The sequence below is a fragment of the Bidens hawaiensis genome, unplaced genomic scaffold, assembly GCF_021521415.1.
Source record: "Bidens hawaiensis isolate Kalapana, Puna unplaced genomic scaffold, B.hawaiensis_p1.1 tig00007028_1, whole genome shotgun sequence".
Taxonomy (NCBI): Eukaryota; Viridiplantae; Streptophyta; class Magnoliopsida; order Asterales; family Asteraceae; genus Bidens; species Bidens hawaiensis.
In genome coordinates this window covers 577,517-602,476 of record NW_027491480.1, presented here as the reverse complement: position 1 = coordinate 602,476, position 24,960 = coordinate 577,517, and the positions used below count along the sequence as shown (strand labels likewise).

General features: G+C 34.4%; 2 protein-coding genes across 2 annotated transcripts; both read right to left on the bottom strand.

Moving 5' to 3' along the window:
* Positions 1-1,385: 1,385 nt before the first annotated feature.
* LOC143634170 (putative galactinol--sucrose galactosyltransferase 2) lies at positions 1,386-11,206 on the bottom strand. The gene is made up of 14 exons (XM_077102326.1): positions 11,001-11,206; positions 8,816-9,014; positions 6,694-6,926; positions 5,833-5,923; positions 5,127-5,175; positions 4,955-5,046; positions 4,768-4,875; positions 4,455-4,571; positions 3,357-3,909; positions 2,505-2,572; positions 2,280-2,414; positions 1,976-2,193; positions 1,801-1,889; positions 1,386-1,730 (listed from the first exon to the last, which is right to left on the bottom strand). The coding sequence occupies exons 2-14, from the start codon at positions 9,004-9,006 to the stop codon at positions 1,395-1,397; spliced, it is 2,280 nt and encodes a 759-aa protein (XP_076958441.1). The 5' UTR covers positions 9,007-9,014; positions 11,001-11,206; the 3' UTR covers positions 1,386-1,394.
* Positions 11,207-16,576: 5,370 nt separating this feature from the next.
* Positions 16,577-23,377, bottom strand: LOC143634169 (calcium-dependent protein kinase 8-like). Its single transcript, XM_077102325.1, has 8 exons — positions 22,737-23,377; positions 21,389-21,512; positions 21,129-21,272; positions 20,211-20,363; positions 19,634-19,746; positions 19,366-19,533; positions 17,632-17,862; positions 16,577-16,794 (listed from the first exon to the last, which is right to left on the bottom strand). The coding sequence occupies exons 1-8, from the start codon at positions 23,253-23,255 to the stop codon at positions 16,648-16,650; spliced, it is 1,599 nt and encodes a 532-aa protein (XP_076958440.1). The 5' UTR covers positions 23,256-23,377; the 3' UTR covers positions 16,577-16,647.
* Positions 23,378-24,960: the final 1,583 nt, after the last annotated feature.

The following is a 24,960-nucleotide window of genomic DNA, read 5'->3' as shown; positions in this document are numbered from 1 at the left end:
TTTCTTTTGTAGCAAGTTGGTCCCATATCTATACACAAGTTTCATAAGCAACCCCCAGTTTTCTATGGGCTGGGCTCGTTAGAAAGTGAGAGTCCAATTCTCCAAATAACAACCTTAATGGGTTTGAATAGAGGTGTACAAAACCGGTTTTAAATCCAAACCGAACTGGTTTGGTCAGCGCCTGGTCAAAACCGGTTTGACTCAAACCGGTTCGGTTTATAAACCGGTTTAGACACAAGATAGGTCGACCTGGTCACGTTGGTTCGGTTTATAAACTGGTTTAACCGGTTTTAAACTGGTTTTAGCCGGTTTTAAACCGGTTTTCCTCAAACCGGTTCGGTTTATAAACCGGTTTGGTCGATCTTAAGGGAAACCGGTCCTGAAACTGGCAGTTTGGGTCGGTTTGAGAACCGGTTTTGGTGAAACCGGTTTTAAACCCAAACCGGTTCGGTTCGGTTTGCCTAAAACTGGTCCCAAACCGGTTTTTTTGTACACCTCTAGGTTTGAGTAAATAACAAAATACCCAAAAAATAGTTTTTAAAATTGAGAAAAATGCTTTGAAGAAATATAGAAGAGTCGCTCGATTCGTTTAAATTTGTTTCTTATATAACTATTATTACTACAATAACTTTGTTTTATTTATTTTTATTACAATTATCGTCAATCTTTGGGGGGAAAAATTATATATTAGCGCCCATTTTTCAGTACTCATCCGGGGCATCTGAAACTTGTTGACATGCCTGGGTTAATGTTTTTAACATAAATAAATATACGGATCATTATCGGGTTTCACTAATTTCTCCGACACAAACCCGACAACTTGACGATATTATTACATTTGCTAATTATTATCGAATGCATGCTTGTAGATTGGATTGTAAGTTACAAACATACAATACAATCGCTTGTGATATCTTCTTACGCTTGATTCCACTAGTGGTGGGCGGGCGGGCGATGGGTCCAAAGGACACGTAGCCGGGGGCGAGTCAGAAAAAGTTGTGTGGGTCAAAACTTACCTGACAAGGAATTTTTTTTTTGTACTCTGGTCGGGGGTAACAGTCTTTTTTATATTAAATAATTTTCACTTAATAGCGGTATTGCCTTCTAATATCGTGGAAAAATAGTAAACACGTGCGCGTGACCTGGGTGATAGACGCAACGTGCTTTTGGTGAAGGTCATAAATCATAGGACATTTGTTTGTGTCGTTTGCGTGACTCACTAGGGGTATTTTCGTCTTTTTACAAAATGATTGGTTATTTGCATATGTACTCATGTTAATTTGTTTTAAAACACATAGCAGCCAAATGACACTCATCAATCATCATACATTATTCTTACTTAAAACATGCATAGTCTACATATATAACTTTGTTGACTAAGTCAACTCACTGATTTACACAATGATCTCAATAGACCACTTATACATATCCTCTTTAGCCACTGGAACCATAACCGTCACTAATCCATTCGTACTGTCGTAACTAAACTCGGTATCAACATCGTCAATTGCGCACTTAAGAGGCTGTTGAGATGAATAAACTCCACATCGTCCACATCCTCGGACTTTTAGTGACACAATAGCAGTAACGGGTCGGGTTTGACTTGGAGTTGACTGGTCAACGTTGACTTCATTTGAAGCTAAATTGACTTCAAAATGCTCCACTGCACCACTGCTATTGAACATATCGAGCAATCCGATAGATGCAACCGATAAGTTTTCGGTTATTTCCTGTTAAAAGTCAAACGGACCAAAAAGGTCAAACGGGCTCAAACTTTTATCAGGTTTAAAAGAGACTTACCTTTAGAGGGCAAAAGTGGAATAATTCATATTCTAGAACCTTGAGTGTTACGGGTAATGAGACGCCTTTCGGTAACCGAATTATCTCCCCTGCAACATATGTGACACGTTTGACCCGTTTACTTATTTGGTCTAGGTTTGGTCAAAGTTTATAGAAAGTTGAAATAATGTGGTACCTGATCTTTGACAATACACAACTGTTTCACCGTTCCAATCCGGGCCCGCCACTTGACTTAGTGCGTCCACGTCAGCAGATTGAACCGCACACGTAAGAATACCGGGAGACGCGTCATGGATTCGGGTTTTCTTTTCCACTTTACACCAACCCGCCCCTTGGCAGTTAAACACACCCACCACACCAGTGCACTTGTTCACATTCCAAATCTTAAGCAAGCTACATTATTATAAAAGTCAAAGTCAAAGTCAAAAGTCAAGGTCCAAGTAAAACTCAATTTTCTTATTTGATGAAATGAATGATACCTGACTCCATCTCTAGCTGGGTCAACAAAGAGGCAATCAAGTGTGGGCCTACCGGGCAACTGGGCCCGAAGCACCGACCCGTCCGGGAGAACTAACTTCTTTAACAGGTCAAAGTTGTGGTGGCCAGGCTTGTCACTGATAAAAATAGTTACAATTAGTTTATGGTTATTTTGTGTTTAAATAAGTCTTCTTATGATATATAGTAATGAAACATGATTTAAATACCTAACATAGATCGCGCATCCACCGATGGATCGCGCTGCAGCGTGATAATCAGCAGCCGGATGAAGACTCTGAAAAGTATCATTTATAGAAAACAAGCAAAGTTAGCTTAAATTCAACTCAACTTAAATTATTCATATCCATTTACTTATGAACGGGTCAATTCAGGTTATGTTTTATCATGGCTGTAAACGAGTCAAGCCAAGCCGAATTTAAACGAGCTCGAGCCATAAAATAAGCTTCTTTTATATACAAGCCCAAAACCAAGCTTCACTTATCGAGCTCGTGGTGGCTCACGAATCACGAGCCTAATACTTTTATAATTTTTTTTATGTGTTAGATGTATATCTATTATTATTATTAGGTATAAAATTATAATTAAAATAACTAAAACAAATATAAATACTATTTACAACTTACGAGCCAAGCTTGAGCTTAAAAAGACGACTCACAAGTTGATCTCAAGCTTTGGAAAAAGAGCTCAAAACAAGCCAAGCTCGAGTTTTAGCCTAGTCAGATCTTGGGCTCGGTTCATATAAAAATGTAGGAAACGCGTATGCGTCAATCCAATCCGGCCCGTACCAAAAATGACCCATTTTGACTTATTATCCGACCCACCCATTTTCCTAATATTTACGAGCCAAGCTTGAGCTAAAAGAAACGACTCACAAGTTGGACTCGAGCTTTAGAAAAAGAGCTCAAAACAAGCCAAGCTCGAGTTTGAGCCTAGTTAGATCTTGGGCTCGGCTCATATAAAAATGTAGGAAATGCGTATGCATCAACCCAATCCAGCCCGTACCAAAAATGACCCATTTTGACTTATTATCCGACCCGCCCATTTTGACTTATACTTACATGAAACATGTCCCAATCTGGCTGCATAAACTCTCCAAGAAACAATGTATTATAAGCCACAGATGATACATGTATAGTATGAGAAGCAGGATCATGAGGATAAAAATCATCAGAAGCCCTTATGATTGCAGTTTGTTTAGCACTATAAAGCCCATCAGTATTATGACACATGCAAGCAATGCACCCATTGTCCTTAAAGTTCTTGGCAATAGAAGCCTCTAGAGCTTGAATGTAGCTTCGGGTCAACGAAACCCGACCACCGTGGCCCGCGCCAAGCGTTTCTATAATGTTTTGAACGTCAACTTTGACTCCGTCAACTCCACATGAGGCGAGGTATGTGTGGAGCTCGTTGTAGAAGTTGAAAACTTTTCTTGGGTGGACTAGGCCCAGACCGTGGACCGAGAGGCTGTCGATGACTATGTCGGGTTGGTTTCCTTTAACGCCCGGTGATTGGACCGGGTAGGCTAGAGCCGGGTCGTATAGTTCCATACCGGGTATGTTTGGGTTTACACCGCCCCAGTAGCCGGCTAGCGCGTGCCAGATGTATACGTACCTGTGGTAACCCGAGTTAGTTATAGGATTAGTTTCATATATACTCAACCAAAGTCCAAAACTAAAAATATCATGTACACAAGAGTAAACTGAGGTTTTCGTCAAATCTGCGGTTTTAGTCCAATAGTTTAAAATTTGCGATTTTCGACCATGTGGTTTTATTTCACTTGCAATTAAACCCGACCCCACTAAACCCATTAAGTATGGTCGTTAAACCCATCAGCGTGCTCCTCACGTGAGGGACAGTTTTGTCCTTTTTTTTTCCCAAATAGACCCCAACCCCTCACGTGAGGGGGCTTGCGAATTAGGGCTGAGGATTATTTGGAGAAAAAGGTCAAAACTGCCCCTCACGTGAGGAGCGCGCTGATGGGCTTAACGACAAGACTTAACAGGGTTAGTGTAGCCGGGTTTAATTGCAAGTGAAATGAAACCACAGGGACGAAAACCGCAAATTTGAAACTATTTGGCTAAAACCGCAGATTTGGACAAACCACAGTAATGAAAACCGTAGCTTACTCTATATACAATATAGTGTAGTGAACATACTTGACATTATGTTGTTCTTTAGCTTCATCCACAACATGTTTCAAGCCAGGGGCATGATCGTCTTTTTTCTTTTGGAATTTTTGGTTCTCTTTGATCCCCGTTAGTCGGTTTGCAAACCTACACAATTGCGATTCGAAGGTGATTATATCATATGAATTAATCAAAGTAATAACAGATAGTGTTTGGGTACATTTATTTTATGTAAAGTTATAATAACAACATAATAACATGTTCATTTGGTTAGCAGGATAATGATGGGGCCCACTAGTTTTCCGGTAGTTAAAAAACAAAATAGTTTGGAAACATTACTTACTGTGCTCCTTCTTGCACCACAACATTGGGATCCTTATTCTCATTACCAATTTCTTGCCAACCATCATCTATAATGAGGAAGCGCGGTGGGGTCCCGCTTGATGATAAACTGCAAAGATGACCGAAAACGAAAAATGTTCATTGTGCATGCTTGGATTTTATTTATTTTACATAAATGATATTAATACCTCTTGAGGCCTTCTTCGACGCCCTCTGCAGTGACATCGGTGTAGAAAGCATCCCACGTGCACCAACCAAACCAGTCGAGTAACCCCGGTAACTATTATTTTAACAAACATAACATATAGAGAATGAGTTATTAGTATTAGTATTATGATTACTATTATTATTATTCGTTACCTTTTTCTTGTCTTGGTGATGAAATGTTTGCATATGGTCTTCAACAGCCCTGTTACACATGCATATTATATATATATTAAAAACCAAAATCTCCATCACTCACTAAAATCACTATTCATGAAATTTACAATTTCTTTTGCATCATATACAACTTATGTATGCATCATGTTATTGACACGTATCATACAAAGTAAAAAAAAGGATAGGGTCACCGGTCACCATTCACCAAACAATAGAAAGAGTCAAACATATAAGAAGAGGGTTCGATCTATTTTGTGAGGGACACATAACGTTAATATAATGACTGTCGCACTGTCGCTTACCAAAATACTTTATTATTATTTTTAAAATTTATGATTTTTTTTTTCGATTTCTGTTTTAATTTACTGGGAAACTGTAAATATCAATTACTATTACGTTTTAAATTTTTTTTTTTCAAAGTTTCAAATTCCTGTGTTATGCTACTTTATCGTTTTGACTTATTTATTATTTTCTACGCTTTACGATATTTACCGTTTCGACTTAGTAATTATTTTCTCTGTGTTGTGTTTCGGTCTAATTTTTGTGAGTTAACGAGTGTGCTTGGCTCAATGTTTTTGGTCTAACGGTCCCGTCGCAACGCGCGGGTCTTAAAACTAGTTTAAGTTATATGTCAAGAAATAATACCATAATAATGTTTTATAACCAAATAGGCAAGTGCACTTACTTTACAGCCTGTGTGATGACCTCAAAGGGATTAGTTCCAGCATGCATGTACACAAGATTCAGCCCTTGGTTGGTTTCAACTGCATGATCCCCTGTGTTTGTTATAAGAACCATGTCATTAGTCAGCTCTAAGCCCTAAACTACCTTTATGGCTTTATCTATAAATGAGATTCAAAGCTAACTTATTCAAATTAAGGGTGACAATTTCTGACACTACACGTATGTCCGTTTAATAAACAGGTCATGTTCGGTTTGACCTGTTTCTTATTCAGGTTGACATATTTTTGTAAAACCTAACATGTTTGATTAAACGGGCCGTTTTCAGGTTGACCTGTTTAACCAGCATGGTTAAATTGGTCGACACGCTAACCTGTTTAGCCCATTGTTTAACGCGCTTAGTTAAACCGGTCAACCCACTAACCTGTTTCATTAAACTGGTCATGTTCAGGTTGACTTGTTTAACCATTTAGTTAAACTGGTTTGCTCAACCTATTTTTTAAATCCGCAAATTGTTTTATTAAACGGGTCGTGTTCATGTTGACGTGTTTAACCCGCTTAGTTAAATTGCTCAACCCACTAACCTGTTTTCTTAAACGGGTTGTGTTCATATTGACCTGTTTAGCCCGCTTAGTTAGGCGGGTCAACTCACTAACCTGTTTAATTAAACGAGTTGTGTTCTGGTTAACTTGTTTAACCCATTTAGTTAAACTGGTTGGCCCGCTAACATGTTTAATCTTTTTTTTTTTCAAAACCTTCCAACCCGATTAACACGCTTAAAATGCCTGTCACCCTGTTTATCACATTTGTAAATTTTTTATTTTTTATTTTGATAAAAAGCCATTGTATCAAGCTATGCACTAACCACTTTCAAGACAAATCTCTAACTCATTCTTGTCATTTCCTTGAAGAACAGCCCTGAACTGGCCTTCTAAAAGTGGAAGAAACACGGTATAGATCACCGGACTATTATCGTTGTTGTCTTTGACCTCCACAAGCATGAACTGAGTCTCTAGAGGAATGTCTTTCCCACATGATCCCATTCTCTGAGTCATCCACCATAGCTTGAACCGAAACAAACACAGAAACCGAAGATCTCTGTTACATGTGAAGAAACGTGGATCTACTCACTGGTAGCAGATCTACTTTCCTCAGGTGTGATTATACCGTTTTACCGATGGTTCCTCTGGATCTGTGTTCTTCCACCTACAAAATGAACAGCGCCGTTACTTACCCCTCAGAAAGGGACAGAGGGGTCCTCTTTGGGGTAACCCTCCGGCGTGAGAATCAGTATCTTTGTGGAGAAGATAATAAATGTGTGAGTCAGTGAATCTCAAGAGTATTGCTAATAGCTGAATACCCTTGATTGTGTGACTGTCTGTTTTTCTGTAACTGACTGTGAGTGAATATAATTCAATATGATTGAATGTGTTATTACTGCTTGTAACTGTCAATGATTGAGTATGAATGTGTCATCAAAGTGGAGTTGATGCTGTATTTATAGTGCTAGGGTTTTCACTGGTTGGGCTCAACCTCGTTGGCCTCCTCCAATCGCACTGCGCCACGTGCCCTCTGGGACACCTGGCGCTTTCTCGTTGGTTGTAATCACGTGGTAGCACATGTGTCATGCTGAGTTGTCAACCTTTCATTTGGCAGTTGTCAACATCAGCATATTCTTACTCCTTAAAAAGATGCCTTCTGGAAGATTGTCTGACGTGCACAATCAAGGTTGCCCTAATCCTGATTTGGATAAGGACGAGGTTGATTATGTGGTCGTGTGATGTGCGCCCATCCTGAGGATGCGCGAAGTCTTCTTTTTATTCTCACGCGCAGATATTTCATGCGCGCGCTGGTGCGCCGCGCGCATATGTGATATGCAAGAGTATGTGATATGCGCCGCGCGTTGATGCGCCGCGCGCATATGTGATATGTGAGCATATGATGCCTGAGCATGCTTTGTATGCGCCATGCGCATAGGTTTTGGCTTTGTGCCTTCATAATGTCTTTATCTTGTGGGTTGACCCGCCTTGCTCGGTGCTGAGGCGGGTACATACTTCTTCAACATGCAATCAAATGCGTTAAGAAACAAATATTTGACGCAACACGAAAATAATCAGCTTTTGGGTTGACTAATATAAGTTGTATATATGTATATTAGCCGGGACAACCTGAACACGACCTGTCATAAACTCAAGTTTTTTAACTGAGTATGAGATATAATTGAAAAAAATATATAAAAAATAGAAAAGATAACAATTATATATATATATATAGGGTTTGGGTTGACTAATATAAGTTGTATATATGTATATCAACCGAGACAACCTGAACACGACCTGTCATAAACTCAAGTTTTTTAACTGAGTGTGAGATATAATTGAAAAATAAAAAATAAAAAAAGACAACAATTATATATATATATATAATATATTTAAGTGCATTTTTTGTAGTTTAATTAGTTTCTAAATCATCAGATATTACTCATATTTGCAAATGAACTGTAAACAAGTCGACCAAAACTAGGCATGCAAACGAACCAAACGAGCGCGAACACTTAATCGAACACATATTTTTTTGTTTGTTCGTTTATTTAAAAATGAACAAGTTCGTGCCCGTTTATGTTCGTTTGTTTAAAATCTAAATGAACGGTTCACAAACATAAATGAACTAACTAAATAAAGATAAACAAGCATATATGAACAAATGCAAATAAACACAAACAAACATGAACGAACATATATGAACACACTTAAATGAACACCAATGAACAAATATAAAGCCATTAAGTAGATGACTCTTCCAGATAATGTTTAATTATTTGCTATTAATAAGTAAACGAACATAAATAAACAGAGATAAATGAACATAAATAAATGAGCATAAACAGACGTTCACAAACATAAATGAGGAACGAAACATTTGTTCATGTACGTTCGTTTAATTAAACGAACACAAATTTTCTATTACAAAACAAGTCATGAACTTACTCTAGGATTCCAACAGGGAAGACATGAAGACTTTTGCTTATTGATGATGTTGCACCGATGAATGCGCCGGTTATGAGTCCCGAGCCTGTCCCAGGAGTTAACACGATGTTATCCGGCATGCCTTTAAGGATGGTTTTCCCATGAACCACAAGGCTGCCATCATCAATGGAGATCTTTGGAGTAATAGTCATTCTTAAGTCTACAAAAGTTAGGAAAAAAAACATAAGCATATGCTATTTTTGCATGCACATGATAAATAATATATGCATGTAGCACGGTTTTGAATAAAATTTAGCTTGAAACACAGATAAAAATAAGCACGCAGCACCGGCTTAAAGTTAAAAAAAAATGACACCTTGAGTTAAATTGACTTGGACGTTTGTTCTTTGATTAGCTATAGCTACTATTCATAACTCGATTTTGCAGAAAAATAAGGCGAAACATTGATAAAAATAAGCACGTGGTAAGTGGTAACGGAAAATTTGGATTTTATAGAACATCATATTCTTAAAGTTGGAAGAGGGAAAAAACTATAAAAACTTAAAACCTTGAGGCAGCTTTGACGACTTGTATGTTTGTGCTTTGATGGCTCGTACATTATTACGTACCGCTCCGTTTTGAATGCAGTTTACACCCAAACGAAGATACGAATAAGGACATTGAAACGGTATATTCAGAATTTTAGAAAACATTGTATCCTAAAAGTTATAAAAGAACAAAAACAAACAGAAAAGAAGAAAAAAAGAAATAATTATGAGTGAGCCATATGCCCAAAAAAACTGGTTAGCAAAGTAAAAAAGAAAAGAAAATATAAAAACTTTAATTTTACATTGACTTCATCATGATCAAATGGCTTGCTTAAAGCATTTGTACTTCAAGTTAAAATTTGAAAAAAAAAGATATAATAATAATAATAATAATAATAATAATAATAATAATAATAATAATTAGCCGTAATTACGATTCATACATGTTTCATTTATGTCACCTATATTTAAAAAAAAAAGAATAATACTTATAAAAAAAATTAACATTTTATAAAAAAAAATTCAAAAGAGTATTGCTTGGGAAAAAAACTTTGAATTTTAAAAACTTGATTATCGTTTGGTGAATTGAAACCAGAAATTATTATGAATGTTTTATAAAAAGTTGAATGTTTTATAATCAATTATATATTTGATATTCAAAGTTTAGCTTAAACCAAAAAATATTTTGGAGGGATATGGGTGATTCAATAAAAGAAGTTTGAGATATTTATGATTTTCAGTTTGATTCTAAGGGCATCCGAGTTTTACCACCAATGGGCCTTCGGGCGATGGGTTTTCTTCGAAACTGGAGATAACTTGAAGGCGCTTAAGGGCTCCGTACGACTGGGTTGGACCCGCTGGCGGTGGCCTTTGCCATTAAATCACCCCATACAGAATACCATCTTATGTTTGTTGGCCTTAAAAAAAAGCTTAAACCAAAAAACAGTTTTACAAAATCACAAAAAGTTGCTTTCCATTTTTCTTTTCCTTTATTACTTTTGATAAAAAGAAACAAATTTATAAAGCGAAAACTCTAGGCAAAATCCCATCCATAAAATAATAATCCAAACAAATGTAAACTCAAAAATCACTTTTTTTAACGACCAACGAGTAATTTTATAATCAGCGCGCAAACAAAATCACACATATATATGAATCGCTCGACTCCTAGTGAATGGAGGCAATCATTCGACGTGGAGTTTTTAAAACTTCAAATGCACGATATATGAATGACATTAATATTAGATCGATAAAAAGATTGAAACGAGCTCAGCCTTATCGAGCAGAGAGGCTCAAATAAAACTCATTTAGTTATCGAGCTCGAGCCTTGAATGCGAAGATCGTTTCACTGAGTCTAGTGTATTTTTTTTAGCTTTAACTCCTTAAGATGTCTATGTATTAATTTCACACTACACATCTGAGCTCGAGCCAATCTTTGCCTCGTTTAAGGTACTGCACATGAGCTCAAGCTAAGTTTCGACTCTTTAACGTTTTTCTCAAAATATATAAAATAACTAAAAATTTATGTAAATAATCTATAACTGTCGCATCGTATAAAATACCTAAGCAATTCTCTGTCTGTCGGTCGTTAAAAAAATAAATAATAAACAAACAAACATTGAAACACATACATATTAATCTGAATCAGTAAAACTCACCTTTCTTTTCGAATTTCGACCCGAAAAACGTTAATTTAGTTGTTGTTTATCGAATTAAGCTCGCAGATTACGACCAAAACCTCTGTTTTCGATTTGTTATCGATCAATTCGGAAGAGTTGCACTTAGATTATTGAAGTGCAAGCTTCAATGCAGGATTTTGGAGGAATAGCGACGAGAATAATCAGAATTTGCGACGGATTATTATTGCTATGGAAGGTGAAGGAAAGAAAGCGGTGGAGGTTTATATAATTGTGAAATGATTAAGAGACCAACATGATCATGCCACGTGTACCGTCACAAGTTGGAAGATATTTTTTTGAAAGGTATGAGTTGGATAATAATATTGCATGACGTTTTTACCATTTCTTTCGTAAAAATGAAAATTTACATATGGTAGGAGGTAAAGAAATACAAATAGAATAGAATAAATAATGGGATGGAATGGAATGGATAAGAAAATAGAATAATTTTTTTATTTTTATTTGATTCTTTTGTTTTTATAAGTGGAAGTATATACTTGTATTGTGACTTGAGGTGGCTCTAGTGACCGGGCACCCTCGTATTTTTGCTTGTAGTATACTATAAATTTATGTGTTTTCGTCCTAAAATTGTTATAGATAGTGTAAATTTATCCACTTTTGTCTTAAAATTTTAAACCTGGTCACTCCGGTTTATGAAAAGTTTTATACATATTAAGTCTGGCCACCCTGACGTTTTTATCCAAATTTTGCCACCGATAGTTAGTATTTTAAGTTTTATATATTGAAACATTATCTCCTGATTATCTTGGTTGTATTTTATGCAATTTTATATATCATTAAAGCGTTACATGTTTTTCCTTATGCCCAGTCTGTTAAAAACCGGTTTAAACCGGCCGGTTGAACCTGGGATTTCGCACAGCATGCCGGTATTTTCAACCTGATGATTTTGACTTGTTTGCTAGAACATCGTATCGGCGGTTTTTTCTAAAATAGACCAGTTTTAAGTCTGAGAATTTTTTGATATTTGCTGCCCATATTTTATTAAAATTACTTTAACCCGACAATTAACATCAAACATGTAAACTTTAGGACTATTTTTTTAAAATTGAGTGCTTTTGAATTATTTTTTTTTTAATATGGATTAACTTTGGGATTATTTTTTGTTATAAAATCATTTACTTTTAGGTTTTTTTTTAGTTGAAGTTGCAATTATAGGAAATTATAAGATAAACTATTCAACCAGTCGAACCTCCCGGTATAATCCGTTTCAACCGGTTGTACCATTTTTTAGCCCAATCCAATACGAGTAAAACGGTTTTTAAAACATTATATAATATATTGTTCCCGGTAATAGTGTACACCGTCTGAGGGTAAATCCTGAGCATTTAAAGTCCACTAGAAGCAGCGGTTGTGAAGGGTTTTGGTTTCCTCCGATTTCTCCCCACGTCGTCTCCAACAGTTGAACCTCATCACCGTTCATCTGCCTTCCTTCTCTGTACCCCAACCTTTTTCTCTCATGGCCACTGAAGGACAGGTAATGCCAATCATTAATTCGAATTTGAGATTCTAGGGTTCATATTTGGTTTAGTATCAATCGCATTTTCACTTTTGCTTTCCAATTTGTATCCTCTTCCCACAAAATATATATGTTTTACAGCCTTCCAAAATTCATATTTTTTAAAATTTATCTCTTACTTTTTAAAAAATAAACTCACATCTCATTTTCTATTTTTAATTTTACACTTATTCAATACTCAAAAACACTTATTTGCTTAATAGTGTAAATTTACTCATTTTTGTCCAAACTTATTAATACGTAATGTAAATTTATCCGTTTTCATATTAAAATCCCCCCCCGCCCCATTTTTGTCAAAGCTTCGCAATTGGTTCCCATACTCCTATCTTTCTTTTCACTCCCGTTGTTTCCGTTTTCTTCTTTGCTTCCTCTCTCACCCACACTGCTACTTTTTCATTGTGGGTACACCGAGGGTAATTTTTTTTTCAATGTGGGCAAATGCCTACATAACGGCGTTTTTAACATGTCTATGAGAGAAACACATAGCATAACATCACATCACATCAAACACGAGCTATTTAAGATAACATTTATAATAGTATATCATATTAACAGTATTTGGCACCCACCATTTTGAGTCGACAATTTCTTAACCTCTTTCATCATTTCCTCTTTGTTTTCAAAATTGGCAGCCAAATAATTGAAAATGATTATTCCTATAAGCCAAGGGAAAAAAAAACGTTTTAATTTTGAATTGCTTTTTAAGATTTGTTTTAGTCACTTAAATTATACCAACGAGAGAGATATTGTTTGCAAAAGTTGTGCATAACCAAATTCATCGATTTTAAAATACCATAAGGTAATGGTGGGTCGTTGTAAACTTACTCTAGTCGCTGTAAATTAGACGTAGATTAGGATAAAGTTTGTCTTTAGTTTTCAGTATAAACCTACGATATTTCACTGAATATCTCGGTGGGTAGGGTAATGTTATCTACATAAAAGTACATAATCGTGTGCTCTTGTAATAAAGGACACATTTATGTATTATGTGCCTTTCTGGCATTATGATACGTAGTTATGTGTACTACATAACCACTAAATTGTTTTATTATTTTCAAACTTAAAAAACTAATTCATGTGCATTTGTATACCGAACTATTATTATATAAATAAATGTTTTATATGGTTTCAGAGTTCACCACTTACAAATTGTTTTGTATCTAACAACTTAATTATGAGTTTAATAGAAAAGATTAAGAGTAAACTGCAGTTTTCGTCCCTCTGTGATTTATCCAAATTTGCGGTTTTAGTCCAATAGTTTTAATCTGTCATTTTCGTCCATGTGGTTTCATTTCACTTGCAATTAAATCCGATCCCATTAACCCCTTTAAGTCTGATTGTTAAACCCATCAGCATGCCCATCACATGAGGGGCAATTTTGTCTTTTTTTTTTTCTCAAATACACCTCAGCCCCTCACGCGAAGGGGCTTGCGAATTAGGGTTGGGGTTTATTTGGGGAGAAAAAGGATAAAACTGCCTCTCACGTGAGGGATACGCTGATGGTTTTAACGACTAGACTTAACGGGGCTAGTGAGGTCGGGTTTAATTGCAAGTGAAATGAAACCACATGGACGAAAATCACATATTTAAAACTGTTGGACTAAAACCGCAGATTCAGACAAATCACAGAGACAAAAATCGTAGTTTACTCAAATATTAAAAACAATGTTAGTAAAATAACAAGAGACATAATTAGTGTGAAGATTATCACTACTCATAACACACTAATCTACATTGTTTAAAGCAGCGTAACTCTTTAAAAACAGACTAGGTTTATCTTTTTCGATTCGGATCTTACTTTGAATTCGAAACTTGATGACTTCAACAATATAAAACGACACACATTACGTGGAAGATACAATTTGACCTCTTAACTTTCTACCATATTAGTGTTAAAATAATAAAGCTAACTTGTCACATAATCTGACTAATCAATTACTAATTTATTTAAAACAATAGTTAATTAATTATGTATGATATGAGATGATTACATGGACAAAAAAAATAATAAAATGTAGATTGATTCTTCAATTATTGAGCCGTGATGTTCCTGTCTTCATCCATTTTGGATCCAACATTTTAGTCCAAATTTGATCCAATTAAACACTCCCAATGATTTTCATTAATATTTTATATATTTTTCAATTAAATTAATGAAACTTATATTAATCGTTCTGATCGTGCCCTTTGGGTTTGTAAGTAGACATTACCCTCGCGGTTGGAGCAGAAGGAAATCGGATGCTCATACTTGAGCGAACAACTGTGAAGATACATGATTTGTTTTCGTGCTTTGGTTCTCGAAAAAGTTATGATGTCTTTAGGGTCGTGAAGTTTCTACTGTATAAACTAAAACGGGTTTATGCATAAAGTTAGTTTTAATTTCAAATTACAGATTTATGTTTATATATTTAGGGTTTCGGGTTTAGTGTTTACAAGTTTGGGATTTGTGTATATGGTATTGAGTTTTATGAATTTTAAGAAGGATCTACAAGTTTAGAGATGACAACACTTAACCACATACTTAGTTTATAAAAGCATACATCGCGCATGGCCCAATGCTTGTGAGTATATCAGCCAATTACTTATTCAGATATCGAGTATACCTATTAGTTTATTAAAAACTATTCATTGGGATTTCCAAATACATTTCTTATTATTTTTATTTTTATAAACTTTATTAACCAAAAAAATTACAAATAGAAAAACTAAAAATTAGCAAATTAGTGAATCATTCTATTACACACAAAGAAAAAAACAAAATAAAAAGAAAATCCATGTGTTTCAAGACGGTATACGGTAATACGTGTATGCATATTTTGGGTAATTGAACCCTAATCTCAAATATGTTCTATATCCAAGAATTATTTTTAAATTTTAAATTAATCTCAAACCCAGTGCTATACTCAATCCAAATGTTTTAAGTTTCAGATTTGCCTATTAAATTTGGTTCGTTTGCCATCCATTACATGTCATCAATCATCTTGATCACTAAGAGAAAACATTATGATATAAACTTAATCAGCTAAAAAGGACATAAATTTGATATTTGTTTTGTAGCTTGCAAATACAGGAAGGTGGCCTAACTTTGAAGTTTTGTAATCAACCAATTTTGGAAACCAGAAAAAATTTATTATAATTATAAAATACAAAATAAACACGAAATTTACTTCTCAATAATTACACGTGGGGCCCAATAGTGACATTAGATGAGATAATAAAAAATTAAAAATAGTTTAGTCTTTTTAATCATATTACAAAATGTAATGGTTTTCAATATGTGTCATTGACTTAATAAATAAATAAATAAATAAACAGTTGGTTGCAGGGCTGTATACGAGTCGAACGAGCCCTTGTTCGTGCTTGTTCGTTAAATTTTTGTCTGACAATGTTTCGTTCGTTAAGGAATTAAGTTTGTTAGTGTTCGTCCATGTCCATTCAATAACTTGGTAAATGGGTGCAAACAGACACTAACGGACACCAACGAACATAACCGGACACTAACAGATAGTCAGACACCAATAAACATAAGCGACTACAAACAAACATATATTAATTGGAGAATAGTCACTACATCAACGGAAAATCACCGAAAAATCCGGAAGTGCGACACATAATATCCAAAAAAAAAAGTTTAACATGGTAAAAAGTAAATGAATACATAGATAAATACAGTAATAGGTAAATTCTAATAATTAATAAAGGAACATATATATTTAAAAGAACTTAACCGGATGGGCGTAACAAACATAAATGAGCAAAGGTTAACAGAAACACATTACCAAACGTTCACAAGCATAATCAAACAAACAAACGAGGCCTTTGTTCATGCGCGCTCGTTAAGCTTACTGAACAATTATTTGTTCATGTATATTAAAAAAGGTAAAAATAAAAAATGTTTAAACTTTAAACCAACTGGGACTTATATATATATTTACATCCATAAACAACAAACTCATTTATAAAACACATAATCCACATATGGGACACTCTTAAAAATGAAATGAATAAACCCCAACAAAATATTACAACAGAAGAATGCCATAAGAACAATAATAGTTTTAGTTATAAATTTGTTATTATTCTTCCTAACTATTCTGTTAAGTTCACCGATCCGTCTTTGAATAACTTCAAGCTAAGATTATTGTAACGCTCTCGTGAGTATTGTCGAGATGCTTTCCTCCAATCGGTTCCCGCCTTCATCATTGCTGTGAATTCCTCAAAACTTATTCTTCCATCCTACAAAAATTAATAAGAATTTTGAGTTTATTTTGGGTAGTTAGTGGAATTAGTAAATTAAACGGGGTCTCGGGGGTTCGAACCCAAGCTCAAAAAGCTCGAGGCTCACTCGAAATCAGCTCGTTTGTAAACTAGCTTAATCGAACCAAGGTGGTTCGGTTCATAAACGGGACGAGCCCGACTCAAGTTAAGCTCAAGTCATTACGTCACTTATTAAGCGCATTTAGCTGGCACGTTGGCTCGCTTGTCGGCTTGTCTTAAAGCCCAAATTTTAGTATATATATATAGTAACGGTACAGCATAACCCAAGTTTTAAATAATCATTAATTAATGTAGTTTATTAATTATGCATTATTTGTAGGTTTTAAAAATAATTCTCTTTTTTTCATTTTTTATATGTCAGTATGTGTAAGAAATATAAAATCAATTTTTTCAAATAAACAAGTTGGCTCGATGAGACACGAGCCGGTTCAACCTCAACATTTCAGCTTTCAACTTTTAAGATAACAACCCGAGCCCAACCTGGCTCGGCTCAGCTTAGCTTATTCGTTATCGGGGTATTGATATGGGCCGTGCATTGGCAATTGCTAAGAAAATCTTACAGACTTTCGCATGATTAAATATTTTTCAACTTTTTAAAAAATCACGAAAATGTCATTTCTTTTTAAATGATCAAGTCTTAAACTCTTTGTAAAATATCTTATCCTTAAATTTCGGAAGTTTAGAAATTTAATCATGCAAATTTAACCATAATCATCAAAATCACTTTCTCTAAACACTAAAAAAAATTAACGAAAGTGACGGCTACATGAAAAATAAACAAATTAACAAGCATACCTTATCGGTGTCGACATCACGAATAATTACAGCAATAATGTCTTCATTGTTGGGTTCAAGTTCGTCCGATAAAGCTTCTCTTAGTTCATCAATCTCAATATATCCGCTTTTGTTTCGATCAAAAAATGCAAAAGCATCTTTAAGATGGTCATCATTGTCCATTTTTCTCAAATGAACTGAAATCGCAACATATTCTCCATAGTTAAGGTACCCGTCTTTATCAACGTCTCCCTGTAAAAATATTAATTATTTAACGGGTATAAAAGTATTTAGCTAAAAACAAAATAGGTCAAAAATAGCATAGTTTCGGTGATCAAATATAATGCTCAACTATTTACCAATTATTTTTTTTTATTAAAAAAAGCTAAAAATTTACCTTTTAGACCCGACACACATTAAAAACTACTCAAAAGAAAACGGGCCAAAACCGACCAACGTGCATTTCTATTCATACACGCTCTCCTAAACATTTCTTGAACGCTTTACCCTATAATTGTTTCAAGCTAAAAATTCAAAAGGGGGTGGCGGCGCAACTTGTTGCCTGCTTACCTGCCTCTTTATTGTAATTGGATCCTTTTATTATAATATTATTATTATTTTTTTTAATAATAAAAAAAATGTTTCAATAATATAGTGTAATACTGTAATCATACAATGCTCAAAATTTTATAAAGTTTGATTTGAAAATTTACACATGTTACCATTTTTTACTAGACCCATAAATGACCACCTAAATTACTTTATATTCAAAAACCCAAATTATTATTTTTGCTAATAAGTTTGGTTTTCGTTCATGGGGATTGACCATTTTAACTACTTCAATACCAAGTCCATTTTTTTGTTGTCGTATTAGGGCCATAAGTTTCTTTTTTTTTTACCGTTTTCGCCCTTTCCAATAATCGTGTTAGATTTTTTGGTTATGTAGAAGGGCATTTCAGTCATTTTACATCTAAGGAGCAGACAAAACCAATATCATCTTTCAAGATATAAGAAAGATCACAATCTTGTCCATCTTCACCTAACCTTTGATTGGATAAGGGATGCATTTCTTGACAGAGATAAACAAAAATCAAAGCTTGATATGATGATAAATTATAATACATGACTAATTTACCCTTGACTCTAATCTAACACATATTTCATTCCGTAGTTCCACTTCCTCGTAAAGAATAATGTCAAATTGTAAATTACTTTCATCCTCTTCACCACCATCATCTTCTATGTGGACGAATATGATTCACAATCTGACCTAAAACTTTACGAGGAAACTGGTCTATGGCACGAAATAAGTATTGGAGTAGAGTCATCAAGAAGGGGAATCAATATTTATCATCATCTCAAACTTCTTATTCTATTTATCTATATAAGGAAATTCATCCTTCATTCAATTAATAGTGAAGTAAATACCGACATAAGTGTGATCATTTCCCACGTCTTAAAAGATGGCATTGATTATATCTGCCAAGTTTGTGGAATAGTCGAAAGGCGTATTGAATCCCTCTACCGACTCAAATTTGTAACTAAAATGGCTAAAAATTCGAAACCTGAGATCACGTTAAGACCAAAAAAAAAAAAATTACTTGGTACCGATGTAGTTAAAATGGCCAAACCTCGGGGACAAAAACCGAACTTTAGTCTAAACAATAATATAGTTTCTGTAAACAAGTTTACTGCTTTACCCTTTGATCCGACTTATACTAAAAACTATTCATCTCAACCTGACACGATACTTACAGCATCCATAAGTATTTGAAGATCCGCGTCGGGTATTTGTTGACCAAGCTTCTGCAAACCGGCTTTCAACTCAACAATATTTATCTTCCCTTGTTTGCTAGTATCCATTAAATCAAATCCTTGTTTTATTCCTGCCACTTCCTCAGCGGATAAATGCTCAGCAATCACCTACAATTTTTGTTATTTTAAAGATTTTAGTGTAACCCCAACACGGTGACACCAAAAAATAATTTTTAAAGAACGCAAGATAATGAATTTCCCAAAGTACCCTTAAAGCTCTTTTCTTGAGTTTGTTCATTACAGAGAATTGCTTGAGTCTTGCTTTAACGGTTTCCCCTAAAGAAACATTTGGAGCCTTGGCGTTTTGTATCCATGGATGATCTGTAATAAGAAATACAAACTAAAAAAAATTATGAAATATTTCTAAAACATATCAAGAAATAGTAACATAAGATCACCAAATAGTAGAGGTGCCATTTTTACTCGTCTACTTAAGAATTAAGTTTTTTTTTCTTATCGGGTTAAAAAAAATAAGTTAAAAAGGAAACGTGTAGAAAGTCTCCTTAAGTGTGTTTTTAATGCATAAAACCATCTACATCAATTCATTTGAAAATCATATTATCATTAGTGAAACAATTATACTTTAGTAATCATAGTTGACACACCAACAATTGTGTGTGTGTGTGTGAAAATATGCTTCGAGTTAACCCACCCCCGTTTGGACTTGAACAAGTGAACCCGTTTTGATTTGTTACCCAAAAAGAAAGAATTTTGACCCGTTACCCAAATCGGGCCCATTTTGGCCCGTTACCAGTTGTATCAAAAAGAAAGTAACTTGACATTACCAAGAACTTCTTGAGCAGTAAGGCGTAACTTCGGGTCAGGATTAAGCATCTTCTGAACAAGATCCTTTGCACTTTCAGACACTACAGGCCAAGGATCCCGTTTGAAATCTACAACAGACCGAATAATTGCTTGGGCAACTCCCTGTTCGGTTTCTGCAATGAAAAACAGATCATACTTTTAAAGATATAATTACTTTAAACTTTAATTTTTTTTTTATCCTTTTTTTACGGAAAACATAATTGCTTAGCTAAAAAAAATAACAATAAAGCAGAAAGTAAGCGGACAACAAGCTGCGCTGCAACCCCTTTTTGAATAGCAAATTTAATGAAAGAGTCTGAACAAATAATAGGGTAATTTACATATTTCGCCCTTTGTGTTTGGAGTTACTTGCAGATTGTGTCCTTTAACTTCAATAACTACAAAAACGTCCCTGAAGTTCATAAGTTGTCACTCTTTTCGTCCGTTCTGCTGATCGATATTAACTTTTTCTGTTAGTTTTTTCTAAAAATGACCATTTTACCCTTGTTGAAGAAAATAAGGGACGAAAAGTGTGAGAATATATCTTCTGATAATGAATAGAATGTTTTTGTCTCGACTTGTTACCAAAATCCATTTACCTAGATAAGGGTCAACTTGGGTCATGTTTATCCATAACGTGTCAAATTAGCAGGCTTAAAAAAACGTTTAAAAAATCGAGCGTGATGAAAGTGCCCTGGAGTGCATTTAAAATGCTTGTAAGTTATAAACCCTTCATCGCTTTATTAAAAATAAACAAGAAAGGGGGCAAAAAGAGGTCAACGTGCATGAACCTTTTTTATTCACACTCAAAGATACTTGTTTTGATGGGAACCCATCTCGACCCGTTACCCGACCCGCCCATTTGCAATCAAATATGATGTAAAATATCAAAAACCGACCTGCCAAAAATGGTGGGACACCACAAAGCAATATGTATAGAATAACTCCAGCACTCCAAACATCAACTTCTGGACCATAATTTCTTTTTAGGACCTCGGGGGCCATATAGTATGGGCTACCTACAATCTCATTGAATCTTTCACCTACATTAAAAATAAATAAATAAATAAATAAAAATAAAAATAAAAACCTTTGTTTAATTCAATGTATCATGAATAAAAAAGAAAGATCACATTCATTACTAATGATTCATCTTTACCTGGTTTGAAGAAAACGGATAGCCCAAAATCAATAGCCTTTAACGCTGCAGTTTCTTTCTTGTTTTCGAACAAAAAGTTCTCTGGTTTAAGATCACGGTGCATGACACCGTGTTTGTGGCACATCTATAATAAGATTTTGAAAAAATAAATCAATGAAAAACACTGAGATGGAATCAAACCATATATTATCTAGATTCAAAAAATACAAGAAACTGATAAAGAAACAATAAGATCTTTTTATTATTAACAAATAAATGGCTGTTAACACGATCAAGAACACAACACCCCCATTTTTTGGTTGGGGGGGGGGAGGGGTACCATAAATTTTTGGTCTTGTGAAAAAGTAAGTAAAATTATCATATTTCAAGATAAAAACTTATAAAGAATGACAGCCAAAGATTCAACAAGATCTTCTATTTATGGTTCAGAAATTTCGATCTTGAAAACCAATGAAGAAATTTTTTTATATGAATTACCTAACAAAACGTAGTAAGAGTTAATTCCTGAAACATATAGCAATAATCTTAGTCACATCCTCAACTAAAACACATATTTATCACATTTTGCAAAAGGCAGTAATTTTTTCACCTAAATTACCTAACCAGAATGTAGTAACTAGTAAGAGTTAATAAGAACCGTCTCCGAGAATTTATATATCCTAACGAGTAACGAAATATATAAGATGATTTTTTTAAATGGCATTAACGTTATAACATTAAATATAGCAAAAATATAGTAATAAAATCAAACAGATTTTAAACGACATTAGCGTTAACGACTAACCGATGATTCGTGAAGCTCTCCTAGCATTTTTTTACCAAATGGATTTTGGTTTAGGCCCAATAACCTAAACTTTACCAAATAGATTATGAATAAAAAAAATCGGGCCCGATAATTTTAAGATTATTAAAATCCAATAATGTTATATAAGGATTATTTTTTTTAAATATATGTATATATAAAAATATGTATATAAAATTTTGGCCCTAAAAAAAACATGCCTCGGCCGAGGGTGTGGCTCGCACACCTCAAGAGCCGGCCTTGTGTTAATTCATGAAACATATAACATGAATCTTAGTAACAACCATCAATTACTTAACAACCTCAACTAAAACACGTATTTATCGCAATTTCCAAAAAGCAGCTAACGTTTTCAGCTGAATTACCTACCAAAATGTAGTAAGTGCTAACAAGAATCTTCAGTAACCACCATCAAATTATTTACCAACCTCACATATTTATTAAGTGTTAACTCACCAATCATATAACAAGAATCTTAGTAAGTAGTAACCGCCATCAAACTACCTTTAACAACCTCAAAAAACACAACATTAACAAAGATTTCACCTGAATAACCTCAACAATGGTGCGTGTGACACCCGCAGCCGCACGTTCCGTATAATGCCCGCGTGCCACAATCCGATCAAACAACTCTCCACCCTCACACAACTCCATAACCAAATGAACAGCACTATCATCCTCATAAGTATCCTTCAAACTAACAATATTAGGATGAGGTGGCAAATGTTTCATAATCTCAACTTCTCTCCTAACATCCTCAACATCAACCCGAGTTCTTAACTTCTGTTTAGATATTGATTTACAAGCCAACACTTCACCACTTGATTTATTAGTACACAAATAAGTTATTCCGAATTCACCCCTGCCTAACTCCTTACCAAGAACATATGTTAACTCAATTTGATTCCCAGTTGGGTTCTCTAAAACATAGGGTTTATACCCATCCCTTGATGGGATTGAACCCCCATTGTCTAAAGCAAATGGGTTCTCTTTGTTCTTGTTTTTACCCCTTTTGTTGTCAAAATCTGAATCATTTGTGGAAGGTGTAGCACAACAATTACCCATTTTTATGATTAATCAACAGATTCTTGAAATGGGTCAAAAGGGTTTTCTTGAATCAAGATTCAAGATTTTGAATAAAAATTTATAAAAGTTGAAATTTTAGATGATTAGAGAGTGAAAACTAAAAGGGGTTGATGAAAAACGATGAAATTAGGAATTTTTATGATTATTTAAAGGTTTCTTGAAATGGGTCAAAAGGGTTTCTTCAATCAAGATTCAAGATTCAAGATTTTGAATAAAAACTCATAAAAATTGAAACTTTAGATGATTAGAGAGTAAAGAACTTAAAAGGGTTGATGAAAGATGATGAAAGTAGGAATTTTTGAAGGTATTAACTTTAACAACTTCAAAAAAACACAACATTAACAAAGGTTTCACAACAAGTACCCGTTTTTATGATTATTTAAGGGATTCATGAAATGGGTATGGGTGATTTGAAGGAATTAAGTGCAGGATTGAAGTAGGTCAAAAAGGTTTTCTTGAATCAAGATTCAAGAATTTGAATAAAAACTCATAAAAATTGAAACTTTAGATGATTAGAGAGTGAAGAAGTGAAATGGGTTGATGAAAGTAGGAATTTTTGAAGGTATTAAAGACATTGTGTCAATGGCTGAATGCTGTGTCGTGGAGTATTCTCACCCATGCTAGTTTTTTATTATTTTTTATTTTTTTATATTGGTTTTTATTAATAAACTGTTAAAATCAGTCTCTCGTGTTTATCACTTTTGCGACTTTCGTCTAAAAAAATTATTTTTTACAACTGGACTATTGAGGTTTGATTGAACCCCCCCCCCTAACATTCTTTCAAACTATTTTTCTGACTAGAAACAAATCTCAAGGGTTCAGTTGTAAAAATAAAGTTTTTGAACGAAAGTCGCAAAAGTGACCAAATCTGAGGGACGATTTTGGCACTTTACTCTTAATCTCTACTATCATCTTCTGGTCGCTGTCGGTCCAACTAACGAGTTGGCTACTGGCGGTCTCGTATTTTAACGTATTTGTTTCTAATGGTTTGCAACTAACCGAATCATAACTCGTGTACTTGCTTGTTGCCGGAAAAGTCATATTTTATGTTGGAAAACTCAACCTAAACACCACCAATTGACTCACCACCAACCAATTCCGACAATGGTTCTAGGGTTCTGGCAAGCTCGATAATTAGTGGTTTTACAAGAAAAAAGGTTCTTAAAGATCTGATCTAAAGTTACAAAAATGTTTGTGACGAAATTTTTAAGTTTTCCAAAAAAAAAATGTGGGCTTTCTAGCCAAAAGCAGCATTAGATTTATGTTAGTTGCAGACCGTAAGGAATAAATATGATAAGAGGTGGGATCATTATCAGCCAATTCGTTAGTTGAGACATATAGTGATCAAAAGATGATATCTTTTTTTTTCTTTTTTCGTTTGTAACTTTGAGTAAATTACACTTGTCTTTTGATATGTGGGGTTTTTAACATAAATGGTCTTTGAAATATGATTAATTTCATTATTGCCTTTCTACCTTTAACATTTATATCGACCGTGGTGTCATTAATACAATACTTACGTACTTAGTCGGTCATTAATACCATACTTACGTACCTAGTCGTTACAGCTGTTACACGAATACATGAGTACATATGTATGCCAAGTTTGACAAGTGATTAGAAGAAGATAAGGTTATTCAATCATATAACACGCAGACCCATATGTGTACGTTTGATCCAAATT